The sequence below is a fragment of the Tachysurus fulvidraco genome, chromosome 9 (assembly GCF_022655615.1).
Source record: "Tachysurus fulvidraco isolate hzauxx_2018 chromosome 9, HZAU_PFXX_2.0, whole genome shotgun sequence".
Lineage (NCBI taxonomy): Eukaryota > Metazoa > Chordata > Actinopteri > Siluriformes > Bagridae > Tachysurus > Tachysurus fulvidraco.
This window is the reverse complement of record NC_062526.1, coordinates 13,127,674-13,149,747: the sequence shown is the minus strand read 5'-3', so window position 1 is coordinate 13,149,747 and position 22,074 is coordinate 13,127,674. Positions and strand designations below refer to the sequence as shown.

The 22,074-nt window shown below is 38.2% G+C and overlaps 2 protein-coding genes across 3 annotated transcripts; one reads left to right on the top strand and one right to left on the bottom strand.

Moving 5' to 3' along the window:
• The first annotated feature begins 27 nt into the window (after positions 1-27).
• ccdc180 (coiled-coil domain containing 180) lies at positions 28-14,408 on the top strand. 2 transcript variants are annotated; one of them, XM_027145658.2, is made up of 37 exons: positions 28-221; positions 2,029-2,195; positions 2,473-2,558; positions 2,634-2,743; positions 2,834-2,962; positions 3,042-3,152; positions 3,256-3,351; positions 3,428-3,591; positions 3,740-3,859; positions 3,983-4,062; positions 4,146-4,234; positions 4,317-4,436; positions 4,581-4,754; positions 4,954-5,069; positions 5,148-5,274; positions 5,354-5,396; positions 5,486-5,526; positions 5,697-5,884; positions 5,976-6,151; positions 6,268-6,448; positions 6,542-6,688; positions 6,766-6,910; positions 7,006-7,122; positions 7,209-7,307; positions 7,402-7,485; positions 7,621-7,808; positions 7,944-8,014; positions 8,324-8,438; positions 8,584-8,664; positions 8,752-8,821; positions 8,918-9,062; positions 12,272-12,432; positions 12,514-12,651; positions 12,735-12,846; positions 12,931-13,033; positions 13,113-13,254; positions 13,379-14,408. In XM_027145658.2, exons 1-37 carry the CDS (start codon positions 162-164, stop codon positions 13,511-13,513), a joined length of 4,431 nt encoding a protein of 1,476 aa, XP_027001459.2. In that variant the 5' UTR covers positions 28-161; the 3' UTR covers positions 13,514-14,408. The 2 variants fall into 2 exon arrangements, with proteins under 2 accessions (XP_027001459.2, XP_027001458.2); XM_027145657.2 differs by having other exon boundaries at positions 29-221; positions 12,928-13,033.
• pomt1 (protein-O-mannosyltransferase 1) lies at positions 14,028-22,017 on the bottom strand. Its single transcript, XM_027145660.2, has 19 exons — positions 21,602-22,017; positions 21,419-21,525; positions 20,061-20,111; positions 19,467-19,613; positions 19,267-19,375; positions 19,109-19,168; positions 18,579-18,672; positions 18,331-18,486; positions 17,507-17,637; positions 17,302-17,397; positions 17,114-17,206; positions 16,929-17,025; positions 16,418-16,510; positions 16,201-16,321; positions 15,701-15,798; positions 15,509-15,622; positions 15,279-15,405; positions 14,767-14,944; positions 14,028-14,681 (listed from the first exon to the last, which is right to left on the bottom strand). Exons 1-19 carry the CDS (start codon positions 21,718-21,720, stop codon positions 14,507-14,509), a joined length of 2,166 nt encoding a protein of 721 aa, XP_027001461.2. The 5' UTR covers positions 21,721-22,017; the 3' UTR covers positions 14,028-14,506.
• Positions 22,018-22,074: the final 57 nt, after the last annotated feature.

The following is a 22,074-nucleotide window of genomic DNA, read 5'->3' as shown; positions in this document are numbered from 1 at the left end:
CCTGTTTTAATCGCCTGAACGACGTGTCACCAAGGCAACGGGTTGACGCTCGAGCTGTTAGCCTGGAGAATATGGCCTTCCTTTATAAGCACATTTAAAACATTCACATCAGCAATAATCCTGGACTGTTTCTTACAGTCACATTACTTCTAAAGTTAGCAATGACTGAGACTCGTGTTGTTCCAAGCGGAAAGGTTTATCGGCAAATGTTTGACGCTCAGGTAAGATGTTAAAGCAATATCATATCTACTACGTTGTGTTGTGTTTATTAACGCTAGCTGGGTACCAGAGTTGTTGGGTAGCAAAACTGTTGTGTACGAATTTTCCTGTACTTCCTAAATTTCGGACTAAATAAAACCACGTTGAAAAAACATACTATATTGTACCAGTATATAAATTCACTGCCGCAGCAGAACACAAGATTGAAAAAATAAGCATCGGCATTATGTTGTAAAATTATATTTTTTCTTGCGATACACTATATGTCCAAAGAATTGTAGACGCCTGATCAATTTATAGTTTTATATGTGGGGTTGCCAGGGGGTGGAAAAGGATACTTTAAGTACAGTGTCAGTCTATAATCCCATATTTGATTAGAGGCAGAAATAATAATTTACTGACTTTAACCCTGTGATCTTTAACATGATTGGGTTCTAAAAATTTATTTTACATACTACGAATTGTCTAAATAAAAACTTCAGCTCAATCTCTCAAGCACATGCAACTCAAGTTATCACTCTGTTGACTATATAATCTGGGTGTATAATACATCACAAATATTTTAATATAATAAAGCTTAAGCACCAAGAACCGAGATAAAAGAGTGTATTACAGTTTATTAAAATATACATTTACAAAAAAAAAATTGTCTGTTTAACACTGCAATTAAACAGACAAAATATTAATCAGAAATTGCAGAAATCGACTTTAAAAATACAAATATAATTTTAGTGTCCATCAATTTACAAACATTATGTACATTCTGACATACTGTACATTACAAATCCTATTTACTGTATATGTAAAACAATACAAGTCTGTGGTTTTGGTGAAAACTGGAAAAAAGTTTCACAAACTCATCCATGTTGAGGGACCTTGCCCCCTAAACTCAACACTACAAACTCAGTTTGACAAAGCCCAGTTTTAAAGCTGAGAAGCTTCTCTCACATGAAGCAGTGCTGACTGGTGTGACAACAGAAATCTTACAAAGCCTAAAGAGCTCATGGAACACCTCTTTATAAAGTTCCTGAAACACAACAAAAACTTATGTATGTCGCTCTGGATAAGGGCGTCTGCCAAATGCTGCAAATGTCAATGTAAAATCAAGGAAAGTAGATGGCCTATCCCTTTCACATTTCTCTCTCCTTTCAAGAAGTTGCTTAGTGTAATGAACCTCATGTTTGAGGTACTCTAAATTTGACTCAATGGGCTGAGCAAAAGCAAACAAAGCTTCCTCGCTTAAGAATGGTGTGCTGTTCAGGTTGAGACACTGGATCCCCTGCATTATTTCACAATTCTTATTTGAAAAATGCCTCTGCAGCTCAGTGTTTGTTAAGGTTTTCACTCCAACCAAGTAGAAGCTACATCCGAGAGTACTGAAAGCCGAGATCAACAAACGTGGATTTAGGTGTGGCTTCTGCTTGATTAGAAAACCTGCACCCACATCAGCCCTTTGTGGATAAGATTGAACATATATGATGTGGGTATTTGTCTTCAGTCAAATTAAGGAGATCAGGCATTAATGTTGGGTGAGGTGGCCTGGCATGCAGTCACAGTTCCAGTTTATCCAGTTTTAGCGGGTTTGAGGTCAGGGGTCTATGCAGGATTATCAAGTTCTTCCAACTAAATTTGGCAGTTAAGTCTCCATGGATTATTCATGCTGGAAGAGTTTTGTGCCCCTTTGAAAGGAAATCATAATTAAACAAAGACAAATTATACTGTTAACTGTAATTGTTTGCAAATACTTTAAGCTTTCAGTTAGTGTGTTAGTGTTGGCTTATTGATATGCTAAAAAAAGTGTCTCTTTAGGCTCACTTGTCACTGTCTCTTCATGAGGGGAAGAGGAGGAGGCATGCTGCTCATGCAGGTTGCTTGAGTGAGGATAACACCATTAGTGGAAACACAGGTACTGGATACCATCTGCATCCTCTAAGGAGTCAAAATGGGGATGAGCAGTGCTCTGAGGACATCATGAGGTACAGTAGTAACTGCTAAAATGACAGAATAACAATAATAAAAAAGACTGAGCGTTTGTTCATAATTGATTATAGATGATCACAATGTGATCTGTAAATGTTTATTGACATTTTATGGCAAGATCCTTGTCATACCCGACTGACTAATTCATTCGTCTTCTGTAAATTTTGATAAGGTGCACAGATGCTCTAGAAGCAAACAATCATTCTCTCATAAATATGCATAATAATTGATGTTTATTCTTTATATTCTGACTTGTAATATGCTCCTTTACAGAAACCAGTTGTTTTCAGGAACAAAGCCTTTATTAAGTGTGGACCAGGATGATCATGAAGAGATCAGAGGACTGCCTGACAGAGTTGGTTGGTAGCATTCATAAATAATTGTAGTGCACGTTCTCATTCAGTAAGCTGGCAATAACAGTCAATACTCTGCAGTTTCTACAAAGACTGACTCAGACATCATCGAGGGACTCATGGAGAAAAGACAAAGGGACCACACAGAAGCTGTCACTCAGTTTCAGATGGATCTTATTGAGCTCAGTGTGGTATATCACCTTCAGTACTGTAGAGAAAATGAATATTATAATAGTTGTGTTGTGACTCTACTTTAATAACTGTCTCTCTGTTTTGTTCAGGGGTTTGAGTCATTGTTAATAGACACTGGAGAAGATTTCCTTCTCAAACTCTCAGAATATGATGAGGAAGTGGAGAGACTGATGCAGAAAACAGAACACAGTGGAGATTCAATAGCCTTCAGCTATCAGGTGATACCATAGTGTGGCATTTCATATCGCCTACACAACAATTTGTTGATAATAATTAATAATCATGATTCTTATTCAGGATCTACATGAGATTTGGACCTCTGTGAGCCATAAATCTGCTATGAGGAGAAATTGTATCCAGGAGTTGGATGAGCTCTTTGTCAAATATGAGAGTGAAAGAGCAGCAATGGTAGCATATCAAAAAAGACTTGTTATTATCATCATGTATAATAAGATTTTACATATCTACAGTATATACTGTATAAATTTTACAGTTTGCCTATATTTTACAGATTACTGAAATTCTAAGCAAATACACAAAAAAGCTTGAAAAAATCAGTTATGTTATGCCCAGTGATGTCCACAGACTAATTAATAATGAAGCTATGGTAGGTCACTTTGAAATTTTAAAACAATCATGGTTCTATTAAGTGTGCAGTGTTTAACTCTGTGCATTTTTAATAGATGATAAATCAGGCATTACTGGCTAACAGACGAGCTGTGGCAAAATTACATTTGAACCTAATGGAGAAGAATTTGCAGAAAGAGGTTCAGTGCCACTTCAGATGGGAGGCAAATCTTCAGAATTGGAAAAAAATCAAGGCTGTCGCTGCACTCAGCCAGTTTAAGTAAGTCTGTAGCAGGGCAGTGCTCTTAAATTTCATAGCAGGATCAGATCTAGAATAAACTTGATAGTTTTTTTATATTTAAAATAATAGAAATTCACTATATACACAGGCAAACACTATATACACACTTGTAATTCTCTATCTCCAGAGACTTCATGAACAGCCCTGAGATTCAAAACCCTAAAAATGTACAAGAGACTTTAAACACCATGCGGACAAAACAAAAAGCATACAGCAAACAGCGCCTCAACATCCTGGAGCAAGTCAGGTTAGAAAGTTTCATATTGTAGTCAAACACAATGCTAAGCAGTTTAACAATACAGATCAGTTGAAGGTGAACATCATTTAAAATGTGCATTTTTTGCTCTTTATTTTCATTTGCTACATGAAGAAATATGACCCCACCTAACTGCTCAAAGTCATTTGCTGCTGAATGGTACTCCTCTTTATCTTCGGTGAATGAGCAAATTGGTAAGAATATGCTAATATCCACAAATATATTTGTTTTGTATTTTCTTTTCCTGAATTTCTGAATTGTATTCCACTTTTTCCAGATTTCACACACAGAGAGACCATGGCAAAACTGCGTGAATATTATGAGAGTGCCTGGCAAGACTGTTACCTGGAAGTTGGACGCTTTGAGGTTTGCAATCTTTGTGAATGTATGTTTTAGTATTACATTTTATAGTATGAATTAAAAGTAAACCAAAGCTTGTATTGTGTAGAGTGAAGTGTCTAGCTATGGAGTCACCTCAGATGAGATACAGCACATTGTTAATGGTGAGATGTTGCCTCTTATTGACAAGTGCCAGACTCAAGCAGAGGAGCATTTACAAGCAATGAAAGTAAGTTTACACTCTGTGTTTGTTGAAAAGGTGCAATTTGTCTGTATTATCTACTGTAGATGAGGTACTGTACTGTATATGTATATGAAAATACATCACATGATGTTTGAAGACATGGTGGAATTCTGTTACTGTACATTACAGAAAACATTTGAGGGTTTGGCCAAAACTGCTGCGTTCTTGAGTAAGATTTTGTTTGAGTTTGTGCATGGAGCAGCTAACGTCTGGGAGGTACACAGTGCACATCTGAAGGGGGCAGAGCAGCAGCTGCAGGATTCTCTCAAAGACGTCAGCAAGAACTTTGAAGAAAAGAATCAAGTGAGACTGATACCATTGTCTCCAAACATGTTTGCCTTGAGATATAGTTCCAGATAAGCGGGAGAAGATGGATGGATGGATGGAAATTTACATAATAGTAAAAAAAAAAAAAGATAGTGAACATGTAAAAGCATGTGAATGTGACATCTGATAATGCAGATGCATGTCTTTTTTTTTTTACTGCCTATGCTGTTGGTAGAAAAAAGAGGCTCAGCTGGATGTGATGATGGACAAACTCAGGCAGGAAAGTACAGAAAAGGCCCTCAAAGCTAGAATGGAGCAGATCCTTCACCTTTTAGAGGAAATTAAGGAAGGGTAAGCAGAAATTAATCAGTTTATTTGTGGTGTAATCACCATAGCTTATAGTTACATCAAATGTTTATACTTTTCCAGGTGTACCAATTTCTATAATGAAGGAGTCCATAGAGTGGAGAGTTATCCTGAAATGGTACTTAAAGAAATACATGCATACAGCATGGCAGTCAGTCAGTACTTCAAAGTCAATGAAGTATACAGTCAGGTACAGTTTTAGACCAAAAGTAAGTCACATTTTAAGTATTAATTATGGCATTGTTTAATCCTGTGTCTGTATACTCTAGGATTCTGAGGAACTTCAGATACTTTATCCTGCATTTATTCCTAGTGAGTTAGACTTCTTAGTCTCACTAATATTTCAACTGGTCTTATAATAATTTTCCATTTGACCTCGCATTATTCTGTCTTTTTATTAGTTGCATTTCAGATATCTTGCATAAAGAAGTCATCACCCTCTGTAAGTCATTGCCCCAGCACTTTCCAGAGTATTACATCTCAAGCACACACTCCTGATTTAGCTAATGCTGTGGTGAATCTTTGTGCACACTTCTTACCATCTGTAGCCTATTCTACTCCTCTGCATTAGTTACTGTACCTCATTAAAGCATGCTGTTTCTTTTTTTCTAGGAGAATGTTGATTGTTTCTCACAGGATAACAGAGACTCTCAGAACAATGAAACATTTACTACTTTAAAGGGAAATATCTACAGCTGCCCTGTCATACATGATGATGATGATGATGATGAGCATTTGAATGCTATGGAAGTGGAAGCGGCTTTGTTTCCAAAAAGTCTCATAGTTGAATTGCAAAGAAAGTAAGAGGATTTTTCAAGACAACAAATTAATAATACCTGCTACTGTATGTGTTTTTCACTATCTAAGACTGGTTTGTGTCTCTTATGTCAGTGTGAGAGAGGAATTATTTAATCACCTTGAGGAGAGGAATCAGGAGGTTCTGAATCACACAGTGACCATTGTGGAAGCTAAAAAAGAGAAGCTGAAGTCTGAACTAGACCTCCGCATCCATCTCCATCAGTCTCGAGCAAAGAGGATTGAAATGGACGTTCACAATGTCCGGGCAGGTGTGTGAATGTCAAGAGAATGTCATCCTGATATGTGAATATTTGGTTTGTATTTTGAAAGTGCATATTTCAAAGCTTGTCTATATGTTTGTGAACTGTCTGTGTGGTGTTGCCAGCTGAATTGATCTTGCATCAAGATCGTGTGGATAGACACTGCAACGGTGTTCTACAGGCTCTTGCTGATTTGCGATCTGACTTCAACAGCCTTCAGATCAAACAGCGCGAAATAAATGAAAACTTTCGTACAAAAATCTACAGCATGGAAGACATGTTATACGCTGCTACCAAGTCTGACATGTAAGTGCTTATGTGCTAACAAAAATGTAATATCGCCTTGGCTGTGCACTAATACAGAATTTTTAATCTGTTTTCTTATGTGTGTTTTAACAGGCTGGTAACACTCAGGGCTTCACTACAAATCCACTTGGAAAAACACATCAGTGAAAACCAGGAATTACAGAGGCAGTTTAGACAAAATCTGGAGATCACATTAGAGGGTCTTAGAGAGGCTAATGCACAATTAATGAAACATTTTAAGTATGTTAATAATATTTTCCTCTTTTATTCTAAACACATCAGGAAACAAATGATTAACCATTCTTTTTTCTTCAAAGGCTGTTTGCTGAAGGTGGTAATTTTACCCCAGAAGAGATTGAGCAATACAGAAAGCATCTGGAAAAGATGGCTAAGTGCATTGACACAGCTGATGCGGCTCTAATGCAGGACATGGAGGGCACAGAGTCTAAATGCCTGGACAAGGTAAAGTACACAATATGAGTGATAATCCTATTAAATAAATAAAAGTCTACTATTTACCGGATTTTAAATACTGATGTTTTTGTTAATCCGGTCAGGCAAAAGAGGTCATCAGTAAGTTTGAAGAGAAGCTCCAGTCTCTACAAGTGGATCTAATGTTCCTGGAGAAAATCCAAAGAGTACTCACAAACACCCAAGTCCAGATTAAATCAGAGGTACTTTACAAACATTTTTTTTGGTTCTTAAGAATTCTCTACCACAAGCATTATTCTAAGAAATTATATGTAATAAATTTCTCCAGGCCATGAAGAGCAACACTCACAAAAAAATTATCAACACTGTGATGAATGAACTGAAAGAGAGGGTCCATGCCTACACACAAAGCAGCCTGGATAACAGGGTACAGTCTGTTTATTGTGATCACAAGCTGGCCTTATGTATGTAAGAAAGTATGTGTAATTCTAATGTGTTGTCTGCAAATGAATGCATTACAGGTAACATCTGGTGACATTTTTAGTTCAACTTCATCCCTGATAGAAGAACTCAGAAAGAGAAGTCAGTATTTGGACTGTTATCTGGTATGTTTATACATAACAACTCATTCTATGAAAGTGATGAGGACAATGATTGAGGCCATCTCTAACATCACCATCATCATCATCACCATCATCATCACCATCATCATCAGTGTCATTATTATTTCTTGCCTGCAGAACCCTTCGATGGCTGTTCCACTGCCTGATGCTCCTCTGCAAGGGGCTTTTGCCGTGGCTGCACGTCTACGGTCCCGTAAGCAGGAGAAAGGGGGGAGCCCCTGCTCAGATCCCATTCTCCAGCCCAGCTGCATGGGAGCTGCCTTCATGGATGACAAAGCAGTGCAGGTGATCAGAGGACTCCTAAGGTAAACAAAACCACTGCAAAACAGCTTGAGAGTGGATTTTTTTTTTAAAGAATTTGAAGATTGATTTTTCTTTACATTTGTTTGATTCAATAAATAATTTGACACTTCTTGAAATTTGTTCTTTCCAAATTTCAGTATAAGCAAACCTCAGAGCTGCCAAGAGTTCAGTGGGGAGCTTAAAGAGACAAACTCGGCAACAGTAACAGGTACATCAAAGTTTTCTTCAGTCAATGTTCAATGTTCTTCATGCTTGTTCTAAGATTCAGAGTGTGAAACATTAACTGTAGCATGCACCAGAAGTCTGCTATCCACAGCAGGTTATGATGAAATATACATGTCATGAAAGGGGCATTTCATGTCAATATTATTTCTGATGTTCATGTACATCATTGGAGAATAAATAGATTAATCTATTGCACAAATGCTATGTCAAAGTTTTTGTTAGTTCTAGTTTATTAGACAAAGAAATTAGTTATGCTGTAGAGCTATTGTGGGTGTTTTTTGGGACCCACCAGCTTCTGTCCGTCCAAGCCCTCTACCAGGGTCTGGTCAAAGATCAGGGAAGAATAGTAACCTGTCCGGCTTAGGGTCACTGCACAGGAAATCAGCTGAGTCACTCAACTCTCACAGGTTAGTTTTCACTTCATTACACCTCATTATATATGAGCCATTAAAATGTTCTGAGAAAAGACAATATCACTCTTTTTGTACTATTCTTTTTTGGATAAATAATTCAATTAATATCTGTAAACATTTTAACGTGCTGTTTTTTCAGTGTGAGAAGGATGACCAGACCTACACGGTTTGATCAGAGATTCCAAGTATTTGGCCCTAAACCTGATGATCAAAAGAAAATGTAAATAAAATTTTTTGTAGTAGACTTTACTTGTAGAATATATTATGCCAACATAAGACATGAATAAGTAAATTTATATTGTTTTAGCCTCACTTTTAAGGGCTTCATCACTAACATTCTGTGGGAAGCCAATGACCTTCTCCTTCAGGTGGCTGAGGTACACCAATCTCTTTATTTATAGCACAAATAATAATAATAATAATAAATACTCTTCTCTGCAAAGAATAATCAGATTAAATCATCTCACTTTTAGGAATTCTACAAGAAAAATGGGCGCCAATTGGTCAGCCGTCCTCAGTATATTCTGGAATCATTTGAGCTGTGTGCTGAGGACATAAACAAAAGACTCCTTGTCTATCAGAGCCAATCTCATGAGTACCACCATGGTTGTGTACAAGGTGAGCCTCTCTCCTTCATAATGCTAAGAAACTAATTAGGGCCTGAGCACCGATGGTGCGAAGCCCTATTGTTTTTGTTTGGGTTTATTGGGGCCCAAGCAAAGATGGTGCGAAGCCCTATTGTTTTTGCTCGGGTTTATTAGGGCCCGAGCACCGATGGTGCGAAGCCCTATTGTTTTTGCTCGGGTTTATTCTTTTTTTTTTTGCACACATTGGCCAATTGGGGTCCCTTAACATGCTCGAAAACTCGGGCAAAGGCTGGAAAACGGGCGTGGCAGGGGGGCTCTGTAGCGCCCCATGTAATGAAAAAACAAACATTTGTGCACAGATCAGGCAATTATGTACGCACATGTATGAGAGTTGGTACGCATATAGATCTCATCGACCCGAACAACTTTCGCACTCTCAACTATGAGCTCCGCCCAACAGGAAATCGGCCATTTTGGATTATTTCATAATTGCATGCGGTGAACTTGGCGAATTCAGAGAAACAGGAAATGTCTAATATCTAAAGCAAAAAATGTCTTATTGGGATGACATCATCGATGTGCCTATTGTGAGGCACATCGACGCATCGATGTGCCTATTGTGAATCTTGGACATAGCGCCACCAACAGGCAAAAGGAAGTGTGTCAGTCACAACAGTTGCATGTGTGAACTTTTAAATACTCCTCCTAGGACATTCATGCGATTGACACCAAAAGTGATGCCGAGAAATTGCACTTACTAAATTCCGAAGAGGTTATTGATATCTCGAACGGTGCTGCCACGGTGAGGCAACTAAGTTATGGCGAATTCAGAGAAACAGGTAGTGTCTAATATCTAAAGCAAAAATGTCTTATTGTGATGACACGCGGTGTGTATGTTCGGCCAAGGATTCCAATCGCATCGATGTGCCTATAGTAAGTCCTGGGTATAGCACCACCAACAGGCGCCAGGAAGTGTGTCAGTCACAAAGGTGGATTTTTTGACAGTTGCATGCAATGAACTTTAAATACTCCTCCTAGAGGATTCATGCCATTGAATCTAATGCAAAATTGCGAAGGGATTTTTGATATCTCAAACACCGTTGCCATGGCATCGTGTCAAAGTTTACTTTTATTTCAGGCATATTTAAGGCTTCTGGCGTGCTTAGATTAACTTGAAATTTGACACATACATCACATTCGTCGGCTGTTAAGTGTGGACAAAAAGGTTGGACAAAGGTGTGTCTCTTAAGTGGCTCACTAGCGCCCCGTTTGTCTAAAATGTGGGGTTTCATTTACCTACAGTCCCCAAATGGTTCAGTAACAACATAAAATAGTCCACTGATATTTACCCACTTCATGCACTTGCCCACCGTGCATTGTTTACTGTGAGGCATCATATAGCGATAAAAAAATGTTCAAGGGCCCGCCATCGCTGCTTGCAGCTTTGTTTGTTTGTTTGTTTGTTTGTTTGTTTGTTTGTTTGTTTGTTTGTTTGTTTGTTTGTTTGTTTGTTTGTTTGTTTGTGGCACGGTGGCTTAGTGGGTAGCACGTTCGCCTCTCACCTCCAGGGTCGGGGTTCGATTCCCGCCTCCGCCTTGAGTGTGCGGAGTTTGCATATTCTCCCCGTGCCTCGGGGGTTTCCTCCGGGTACTCCGGTTTCCTCCCCCGGTCCAAAGACATGCATGGTAGGTTGATTGGCATCTCTGGAAAAATTGTCCATAGTGTGTGATTGTGTGAGTGAATGAGAGTGTGTGTGTGCCCTGCGATGGGTTGGCACTCCGTCCAGGGTGTATCCTGCCTCGATGCCCGATGACGCCTGAGATAGGCACAGGCTCCCTGTGACCCGAGGTAGTTCGGATAAAGCGGTAGAGAGTGAGTGTTTGTTTGTTTATTTATTTATTTATTTTGCACACATTGGCCAATTGGGGTCCCTTAACATGCTTGAAAACTCTTGAAATTTGGCACACCCATCAGAGTCGGGTGACGCTAGGCTTGGGCAAAGGCTGGAATACGGGCGTGGCAGGGGGGCTCTGTAGCGCCCCCTGTAATGAAAAAACAAACATTTGTGCACAGATCAGGCAATTATGTACGCAAATGTACGAGAGTTGGTACGCATATAGATCTCATCGACCCGAATAACTTTCGCGCTCTAAACTATGAGCTCCGACCAACAGGAAGTCGGCTATTTTGGATTATTTCATAATTGCATGCATTGAACTTTTAAGTAGTCCTCCTAGGGAATTCATGCGATTGACATCAAACGTGGTGAACATGATGCCGAGACATTGCACTTGCTAAATTCCAAAGGGGTTATTGATATCGCGAATGGTGCTGCCACGGCGAGTTCATAGAAACAGGTAGTGTCTAATATCTAAAGCAAAAAATGTCTTGAAAAAAATCTAATGCGAAATTGCGAAGGGATTTTTGATATCTCAAACACCGTTGCCATGGCATCGTGTCAAAGTTTACTTTTATTTCAGGCATATTTAAGGCTTCTGGCGTGCTTAGATTAACTTGAAATTTGACACATTCATCACATTTGTCGGCTGTTAAGTGTGGACAAAAAGGTCAGACAAAGGTGTGTCTCTTAAGTGGCTCACTAGCGCCCCCGTTTGTCTAAAATGTGGGGTTTCATTTACCTACAGTACAGTCCCCAAATGGTTCAGTAACAACATAAAATAGTCCACTGATATTTACCCACTTCATGCACTTGCCCACCGCGCATTTTTTTCTGGGAGGCACCGTATAGCGATAAAAAAATGTGCGAGGGCCCGCCATCACTGCTTGCAGCTATATTTTAAACATTTATAATCTCTAGTCTTTGTGTTGTAACTGATCACTGGCCAGATGCCATCAAATACACAGTTTGCTTTTTTCCTCAGAAAACAAATATTTCCATTTATTTATAAAGGAATGCATATTAGTAGCTTTTAATGAAAGCAAAGGCCCTGACCTCTGGGTAGGAAGAACACCATTCCTCTCTCCTGTAAAAGAACAACACTAGAGACTGTTATCTGATATGTTATTCATATTCAGAAGATGCTGCTCTTCCTTTCAGCACATTCAGTAGCTACATGATGTTATTATGGCAACTAAATCTGGGGAAAATTTACTGACTAATTTTTCAAATAGTACTGTTGAACCCTGCCTGTTTAAGGTTCTTGAGTCTGTTTTATTGAATATACTTTGAAAAATTTATTATTTTAGTAAAGATTATTATTGCTTCAATTCTATGTATAGAGTTCTGTAAGCAGCTGAAAGCCATTGAGGAGATTGTCTGTGATATACCTAAAGCACTTCTAACAAAACTGAGGGATCAGCATTTGGAGGACCTGAGCAAGAGTTTGTCTCTCATACATCAGCAGTTTAAACAGACTCAGCAACAAAGTGATCAACAGAGGGTGAGTGGAATTACTCTGTATACTTTACACTTTTATTATATATATAATATTTTAATAAGTTGTTCACTCCCTCTCTCTCAGAGAAAACACAGGGGTCAGCTGTCTGTACGTCTGAGCCACCCGGCTTGTGAAGAAGAACTGAACAGGCTGGTTACAGCTGAGGATGACAGGCAGGAGGAACAGAGGAAGGCTATTGTGAATAACAGACTGGAACTCCAGGTCATACACACTTCAAACTGCTAAATCCACTGATATAGCTGTAATCTGTGAATGGTGTAATAGTTTTGTTTTCTTCCTAAAAGGCCTGCATTAAGAAGAATGCAGATGAGTTTGTGACTGCACTTGCCACATTGACAGAGAGTTTACTCTTCCAGTTTGACAACATACTGACTGTTGATGAGATCCAAGGTGGATGTAAGTGGTCTGTAATGAGGCTTGGTGTTGTCTTAGAAATATGAAGCAAATCAATGCCCTGAGAACTCTTTCTGTTTGCAGCAGTAGAACCACAGCGGGAAAGCATCACAAAACTTGTTCGTCGAACACAAGCAGGTACTCTACAGGAGGAGCAAGAGAAGAGACATTTATTGGCAAGAGGGAGCAGGTTAGGACTGATACAAGGAATCTTTTATAATGTTTGTAGTAAGTGGTGCATGTTAGAATTCACAATTTTCCTTTTACAGAGCATGGCCAGGCATCAGTTACTTTGGAACCACCGATGATTCATCTGTCAAGCAACAGAAACAAAAGACCGCCACCATCACTACAGCTAAAACTACATTGGCACAGCTTAAGGTTATGGAGGTTCGAAATGCACTGCATCAGGTAAATGACCAATACTGTACTTGTATGCTCTAAAGCACACCAGTTCTTTTGTTGATAGGAATTTCTTCACAGCATGAAACCCTTATGTTGGTGGTGTTAACTGCATGTATCTGTTTGATCCCAGAATTATGAGCAGAGGATCATGGGGGAGTTTGAGTGCGTGCAGAAATTCAGGCAGGAACAGGAGGCAGAGATGTTCCATTGGCAAGAGCACTGGAGAGGAGAACTGAAGACCCTTGCTACACTCAAAGCAGAATGACTGTGTGACTAGAAGACCTTCTGTGTCAGGAATGATCCTGAAACCAAAAAATTCCCTGTCTGAAACAAGCACAATGTTAGCGTCTTAATCACTATAGAATAAGATGAAAGAGCATCTAGCATTGCTGCCTCGGCTTTTGGGTTTTGCATGTTCTCCTCATGTGGGTTTCATTTGGAAATCCATTCTTTCAGATGTACTGGAGTTCTAGTCAGGGTATATTCCGACCTCAAGCCAGGATAAGCTCCAGATACACTATCATGACCATAAAAAGCAAGCAAAATAAATGTTCTTTTCCCAATAAAAACTAGTTTAGAGTTTTTGCATGTGCTGACAAAAAAGAAAAATATAACTTAGACTTATTTTTAAACCAAATTTATTTGATTACAAAATATTATATAAATAATATATATTTCTTTTTTATTTAACTGAAAAGTTCAATTTAAAAAAAAATATATTTCTGATATTTTCATTAAATATAGTGTTACTTGATAAAGACATCAAACAATATTGTGGCTAAAGTTTAGAAAAACATTTATTTACTATTTCCAAGTACCACTGATTAGTGTTGTGCAAAGTTTAATAAACTCTGAGATCAAGTACAAACAAAAGTGAAGCTGTAATGCTTTCATTTGCTATACAGTGATACAGTTGCTTGCTACACTACTTTAGATAATACAAATTTTATACCAAGAAATATTTCATTCTTAGTAAATAGAACACGTTCAGATTTAGCAGCTCTTAAGATGAAGCCCTACAATATTATAGGCACATTAGTTTACAAGAACATGGATATTGTTCTTGCATTATTTTAAAAATGATTTAGGCCTTATTTTATTATAAGTACCTTCTCATAAAGCATCATAAGCACATTCTAATAAAAATCATGATTTAACTACTCATCTTTCACATCTTTTTATATCTAATGCACTGAAATTCCATTTGTTTCAACTGCGTTAATGTGTTCTAGGAAGTGTTTCAGAGAGGACAGCTTCATCAGCGTTTATGGAAAAGTATATCCCAGCTGTCCCTCCACTGCAGTGCATTCAGCTGCTCAGAGGTGAGCTCAGGCTGGCCGTACGTGAGGGGGATAAAGGTGCGATAGCAAATATACACAGAGCACAAAGCTGCCAGGATTACTCCAACAAATGCCTTCTGATACACTGGTGATCTGGGGGTAGAAATAGAGGAGAGTTTCTACACAAGCAAATTCATGGAAACAAATATGACAAACATAGTTGTCTCTCAAGACTCACCTCAGTGTGTAAGTGTACAGGTGCTCCACAACAACAGGGATCTGCAGAATTTGGAAAGTGAGAGCTGGGAGATAGTGGTACAAAAATAATGTCTTCTCCATCAGAAAGAAAGGCAGGTAATTAACAGCCCATCCTCCAGAGCACACAACACCCACCAGCACCAGCTGCTCCCAAGAGGCTATATGTGAACAGAACAAAGAGAACAAACCCGTGCTTACAGATCCGTGATGATCCTTAAATAGATCCCACAAAGCCAAACCTCTAACAATATAATATATGTTAATATAAGAATCATATTATAAGTTCTTCATTAAAGTTATGCCCAGTATTATAGCAGTGTTCCTAGTTAAGCAGCTGTGGGTGTATATTTAAAAAAAAAATCTGTACATGGGCAACATATCAAGATAAACATTAGGTCAAAAGTAAATGCCTCCTGTTATTAACGGAATGCAAAAATAACATTTATAGCATTTTTTTCACCTGTGATGTACTCATTTTTACAACATACAAACCTTCAGGGATGTCCTCTATCTTCCGCCGTCGTCTCAGCAGATAAGTCAAAAACAGGAATACATAGACAAGAAGAGCAAGGTTCGCAAGCGTCCAGGTGACTAGGTTTCCTATTAAGTGGATTTGGGCCTGAAGGAAATGATGGGACAAGAGTTTATATAATACACATGAATGCATTACAGTTTGTAAATGTGTCCACAAGCCTATATGGAGAAATGTACAAAGAACCTACATTGGTTGATGGATGAAGCCAGTATGCGATGTTGGTGTCCATGGTGACCCATTCAAGGGGTAAGGAGCTGTATTTGTGTTCTGACTCTTCATTTCTTACAGTCAACATCTTCCACTGTCACAAGCAGCAAGCTGTTTTAAGCGACTCAAACTCAGAGGTTCATTAAAATCATAGTGTAGGATTCATACTCACCTGAAGTTCCATGAACTTAGCCATAAATGTGAGGTTTCTGCTGAAGTCAACATGAGTAGGAGACTTAAGTTCAAGTTCTCTCTCCCGTTGTTCCTGACCTGTGTATATAGCAGAACAATCAGCTTAAACTAGTGCAACAAATCCCCTCATCACGGTAAACAATTTTGCACCATTCTGTATAAACTTCAGAGACTTTTGTGTGTAAAATTTCCAGGATATCAACAGTTTCTGAAATACTGAAACCAGCCCATCTGACATCAACCACCATGCCATGACCAAAGTTGCAGAGATAACACTCTGATTATAACCCTGTTATCATCTGAAAAACAGTGTAGCTGAGTGAACTTGATTGATGTAGCTGATGCTGAGGATCTATCAGAGCCTGAATTTACACTCCATCCTGACAGTGCTGCCATTTCTGGATATTGGTTTTCTGGATTAGATAGAAATACAGCTAGCAATCTGGACCAATTTCCTTTAAAACAAATACATTGTCTTACTCCTGCCATAGCGATGTTCTTCAACGTTCCACACACCGCTCTGCTGGTAGCCTTTATAGACCTTATCACCCACCACCTCCAGCTGATGAAACCCCCAGTCTGGAAGAGATGTGCCGCTCAGCTACACGAGATGAAACAGAAAGTGTCAAGTTCCGTATGTTCTTATAGCCAGTTAGATCTTATAAACGCATGAAAATAAATATACACAAACACAGACCTTCAGCACTGCAGAAGTGTTGACATGGATCAGCCGCACCTCTGACAGAATAGTCTTCCACACATCTCGGTCTGACTCACGGTTTGTGATGTCCTTAAAGCAGATGGAAACATTTTCTCTTAAAATTTCACTATAAATGTGAGGATCTAAAACATCAAAGTTATATTCATTTATTTAAGTTAATTTTATGATTATGTAGGAATTATTAGGGCTCGATTCTGCCTAATTACAATTACAATGCACTGACCAGACTATACCGTCTTAAAATGCGCAAATGTGGTCAAATTGACAAAGTTTTTTGATCCAACTTAAAGTTTTTGTCCTTTATTGCAGAAAATAAATGGGAACTGGCAAAACTGCAAGCACATGATTCTCCTACCAGTAAAAACACAAATGTAATTCCTTTTTATAATCTCTGTACTCATGTTTAACACAAGAAGTTTCCTCAAGGAGGGGTTTGCCTAATATTCATGTTTACATACTTGACATTTTATAAATTCTGTTTACTCACCACTCTCCAGAGATTCTGGGCTGGCATGGACACATTGAAGTCAATGTAGCCAGATACTTCCTGAGAGTGAGGGCTCATAGGAGCTGCAACATCATGCCTAAAAGGATGTGATTTTTAATATTTTTATCTTGCAAACTGACTGACTAAAATGTTTGAGTTACAATGTGAACGTGGAGTTTCGTTACGTGTTGAGGAACCGTGAGGTCATGCCATGCAGCAGCTGTATAATATCGCCGTGTCTGACAGGTCTGGGTGGACTGCTCACGACAAGGCTCTGCCTAGGTCGATAAATATCACAAAATGACATAAAAACACAGCCCTGTTTCACTGGAACAGCAGAAAGTTTTGTAGATGGAAGTTGTGTATACTGTACTTTCTTGGATCTTTGATAATCCACCAGTTGTTGACGTCTTTGAAGGGGTAGCAGGTCACCTGCTGCTGGTGCGAACTGCCACGTCCATTTTCATATCTGCATGCAGTTAGACAAAAGAATACATGGCTGCATGTCTGTTCCAATGTTTGATTTTAGGCCTCAGTGTGACACAAATAATTACTTAAACAAATCAGAGACGTCTGACCTGATTGGATAGTTGGCTTTATGAGAATGAAGCCAGCATGGAACAGGTTTGCTGGATACACTGCGAAGGGTCACTTGGGAACCGAAGGCCACCTCCAGAGGCTGACCCTGAGTGATCCTGGCCAAGCCACCCTGTTCATTACACAATTACCAATTCTAAATCAATGAGTTAGTTACAAATGTTAGATCCTGATTTTATTCTAATCTTCTAATTCTAATCTTGCTTTTAAGCAAGCTTATAGCCAGAATAGACAGTCTGATCACTACTGTGGACTGCTATAATTCAAATCAACAAGACAAATCAACATCGACCACTGAAACTTCCAGCCTGTCTGCTTCACACCGAAATGCTTTGATCTGCACCCAATATAACCTCTTGCTATCAGATCGACCTGCACAGACAGACCACCTGCAAACCTAAAACACTCTAATGGCCAGAACTTAAAATAACACCCATCTTTCAAACAGCAATGTGCTGCTGTAGTTCACAGTTCTCTAGGACTCACCACAGCAAGACATCTGTGATCTACCAGGACTTCACAAACAAAAGTAACTGAATTTCAAACTCTGCAACTCTAACAATAATGTTTTATGTCATTAATACTTATTTATTATAAAAATATTAAGTGCATTCTTAACTGTTGACTATAAACCCTAATCATTAACTGAAGCTGAAACACTATCCCCCCACCCCCCAAAAAAACAAAACAAAACATTTTTACAAACTTTTTTTTTAATGGTTGTTGGATGTTTCACCATTTCACCAAATAAATACAGTGAATGAACTCCTTCATGTGCTGAAAACAGACTCTGTGTGAGAAGTACCTCTAGACTGGCTTGAAAAGCACTGCTCATCAGCTGGTCATGTGGCCCACTACGGTGCAGTAAGGATAGATGTATGTAGAAAAATCCCAAATACAGAAAAAATGGAAGCACCACTAAGGACAGGAAGCGAGCCAGAACCTGCAGCAACACTTTTCCCTGTGGGGACAGGACACTGTGTCAGTCAATATTCCCTTTAAGTCAGCTTGTGTCAGTAGTTTTCTCTGGAAAATTGAGCTTGAAAATCTTACATTGCTTAAGGTTTTATCTCCAATGACATGCCAGGTGTGAACAGCCACCAGACTGAGCAGCAGCAGGTAGGTAAAGAGACCCATATACTTTACTCTAGGGAAATAATATATGTTTAATATCAAGCTTAAGATTAATATAAAGACGATTACACTCTGAAGTATACCAAGTGAAGTAGAAGCACAACTGGCAGTCATAGTGTACACACAATACAGATAGTCAACTCAAATCTCAGTTTGAATAAGAAACAACTGAGTAGAATAATATATCATTTAATAACTACAAAAATATAATATACAGATAATGGGGGGGGGGGCTTACAAAAACATATACAAATCAGTTCAAATGAGCATTTGTAAATTTTATTAAAAAAAATAATAACCATAGCAGAAACAAATGTATTCTAAGATAATGTATAATGACAATATAATATTGCTATACATGATAAACTGCATTCAATACAAATTTGACTGCTCATGTACACAGTAAAACTGCTTGATATGAACTGACTGTAAATAAATGCTCTACTTACCCCACTGCAAATGAACAACTGGCTCCAGAGACCATAAGCCACAACCACCTGCTTAAAGAACTGGGGGGGGAGACTTATCATTACACAAATGTCTATAGTATGAGGACATTGAAGTGACCCCAGAACTGCATCAGACCATCTGATATTGTCATTTCTACCTGTTTGGTGCATTGTGGAAGCGCAGATAAGACACAACAGCAAGCAGCAAGAAAAAGATAAGCACTGACTCCAGGAGCATGAAGCGAGACTGAACAATCAACGAGTTCTCTGAAAAACATTTAAAGATTTTTTATAATTTTAGAGGTTTTTTCAGTTGTTTGTTTTGGCAACTGCTAAAGAGACAGAAATCTGCATTTGCCTAAAATGAGCAGTACTGAAGCTCCAAGCGCAGTGAAGTGAGAACAACCCAGTTCCACCATGAGGAGGTAGGCGAGGGGAACCAACAATGACCCAGCCAATGCAGGTATCACTCGGAGAGTCCATACAGGAACATTACTGGTGTATTCTTTAATACAAAAAGCAAAGAGGTGAAACAATATTTACTCATAATTATTACTTCTATTCTTATATGAAAGCATTGGTTGTGCTGAATGATTAGAATCTCGTGAATTTTTGACCCAAACCATATAATGTATACTAAATAAAAGATTAACCAAGGAGTTTGCTATTTGTTAAATAGATGTACATTATACTGGCAAAGATTAGTGGACACCTGACCATAACACTTAATTTAATTCCCCTTTGCTGTTATAATAAACTCATTATTAGAAATTTAATTTAGATTATTTCTCTATGTGAGTACTTTTTCTCACATAGAGTTTCTTCACTTATGAAGAAACACATGTAAAGCTGAATATTTTTGGTTTCATCATTAAAATTAAGATTATCTAAAACCTTTCATGCAACAATATTAAGAAGTTATGTTTATACAATTTCCAAAAACAAAATTTACCTGCTCCTATTCTGTTCCAGACAAAATTGCCATCAAATCCCCCTAGATAGCCTGTAAAGAGAAACAAATGAGGATCATGTCTGTGAGTGTCATCCAGCTCATTTTGGCTGTGTTTATATTATGGAACTTGATGCACAATTCAGATATTTTGACACAGATCAATTACCACCTGACTTACTGTACAGTACATCATTCACCTGGCAAAATGTGCCATGCTGAACACTGTGTCAAAATATCAACACCATGGCTGTAGAAAGGAAATGTCGTTTCTGATGTGGTCATTGCCGCCCCCGTATATAACTATTTTGAATAGTTATATTTCCATACAGATTGATAAACATTTCATTTCATATGTCTTTATCTGACTACCTTTTATTTTGCACATTATTTAAGTGTCAACTGATTCATTCTGGCCAAACATAAAAATCACTAGGAGTAAAACTGATGAGTTTAGATGGGTGTGAAATGACCAGATATGTTTCAAATTCAAAGCTTTCATTGAAGGTGACCAGTATTAAATGTGAAAAAATCCAATCCAAACTGTTTATTTGTATGCATCAGTGTCTGATCTGTGTCAATAATCAGTAAAAACGGATTAGGTTAAGAATGTAACTTTACTTACTGTTTAAATGCTTTCACAATATTTATTCCAATAATATTTAGAAATATTACACAGAAGTGCAGTAGATGACACTTTCCCAATTCAGGTTCAGGTGTTACCTATGTCCAACATATTAAGTGTTCAGTCCTGAAACACCCACTTGGACTCAGAAACTGCTGTTAACAACATCTCACTGTACAACAATATTCCTGTATCTGTATAGTTATAAATCTTAGTTTTATTTATATTGTTTTGTATATATCATATATAAAATCCTATTTCTCTGTATGTTTGCTACTGGATGCTTGAATTTCCTCCAGGATCAATAATCTATCTATCTATCTATCTATCTATCTATCTATCTATCTATCTATTTATATCCATTTGTCTATATCTATCTATCTACAGTATCTATCTATCTATATCTATGTATCTATCGGTCATTGCATATCTATCCATCTCTCTCTCTCTATCTATCTAAATGTCTGTATCTATTTGTCATTCCATATCTATCTATATATCTATCTGTCTATATCTCTATATATATCTAGTGTATACAAGTCTCTGTTTATCTGTTTTTATTTTGGTGACTTGGAGCTGTGATAACAAACCCAAATACCCCTGTGGATTAATAAAGTATTCTGATTCTAATAATCCTGATTAATTAGTTGATTAGTTAAATCAGGTGCGTTGGTAGAAACTAAGATAAGAGTAAAATCAGCAGGACACCTAATATTACTAACAGGTCGATTCTTACCTCCAAGTGCCAGGATCATGTGTCCTAAAGGAGGTCCACTCTCGTCAATAAAAAACACCCTCTTCATGTACAGAGACACAAACTGTCCATAGTAAACCTCGTCAAAGCTGAAGCACACAGAGAGCTGTATGAGATGTGTACAGACAGACAGTAACACATACAGAGGGATTAAATAATACTCACACGACCCCTCTGGGAAACTGGATACCGTACAGTCTGGTCAGGAGGCCACAGGCTGTGACTGCAACCAGCAGCACATTAATGTCCACTTTCACCGTCACTGGTATTTTAACACCCTGCATGTTGGTAAACACCGAGTGCTTTTAACTCTGCAGCAGATCTCCATATGCACTTTCCCTTATTCCCTCATTCACGCTCTTGTCCAGGCGAGCTGCTTAGGTTCGGATATTGTTATCATTATCATATAGATTTTGTCAATTAAATTTTATCGTCTAAACAAGCGTGTAAAATCAATATCAATTTTAAGAAATGCTCTCACAAAATTGCGGAATTTCTGGCTAAATGAATAAATAATTAAATAAAATAGAGAGCAATTGGTTGGCCAAATTAAGAGTCTGACTTCCGGGTCTTACTGTTTCAAAAATAAAAGCCTCAATTCGTGCATGCTTCTTTTTGTGTAAATCAAGAGCTAAGCA

What these genes read in the sequence shown, in the direction of transcription:
- ccdc180 (XM_027145657.2), top strand. Translation starts at nt 162, where the DNA reads ATGACTGAGACTCGTGTTGTTCCAAGCGGAAAGGTTTATCGGCAAATG. An exon ending in AGAGTGAAAGAGCAGCAATG is followed by an intron (nt 3,153 to 3,255) that starts GTAGCATATCAA and finishes TATATTTTACAG; the next exon opens with ATTACTGAAATTCTAAGCAA. An exon ending in ATAACAGACTGGAACTCCAG is followed by an intron (nt 12,652 to 12,734) that starts GTCATACACACT and finishes TCTTCCTAAAAG; the next exon opens with GCCTGCATTAAGAAGAATGC.
- pomt1 (XM_027145660.2), bottom strand. Translation starts at nt 21,720, where the DNA reads ATGCAGGGTGTTAAAATACCAGTGACGGTGAAAGTGGACATTAATGTG. An exon ending in ATTATCAAAGATCCAAGAAA is followed by an intron (nt 17,207 to 17,301) that starts GTACAGTATACA and finishes TTATCGACCTAG; the next exon opens with GCAGAGCCTTGTCGTGAGCA. An exon ending in GGCTTCATCCATCAACCAAT is followed by an intron (nt 15,406 to 15,508) that starts GTAGGTTCTTTG and finishes CATTTCCTTCAG; the next exon opens with GCCCAAATCCACTTAATAGG.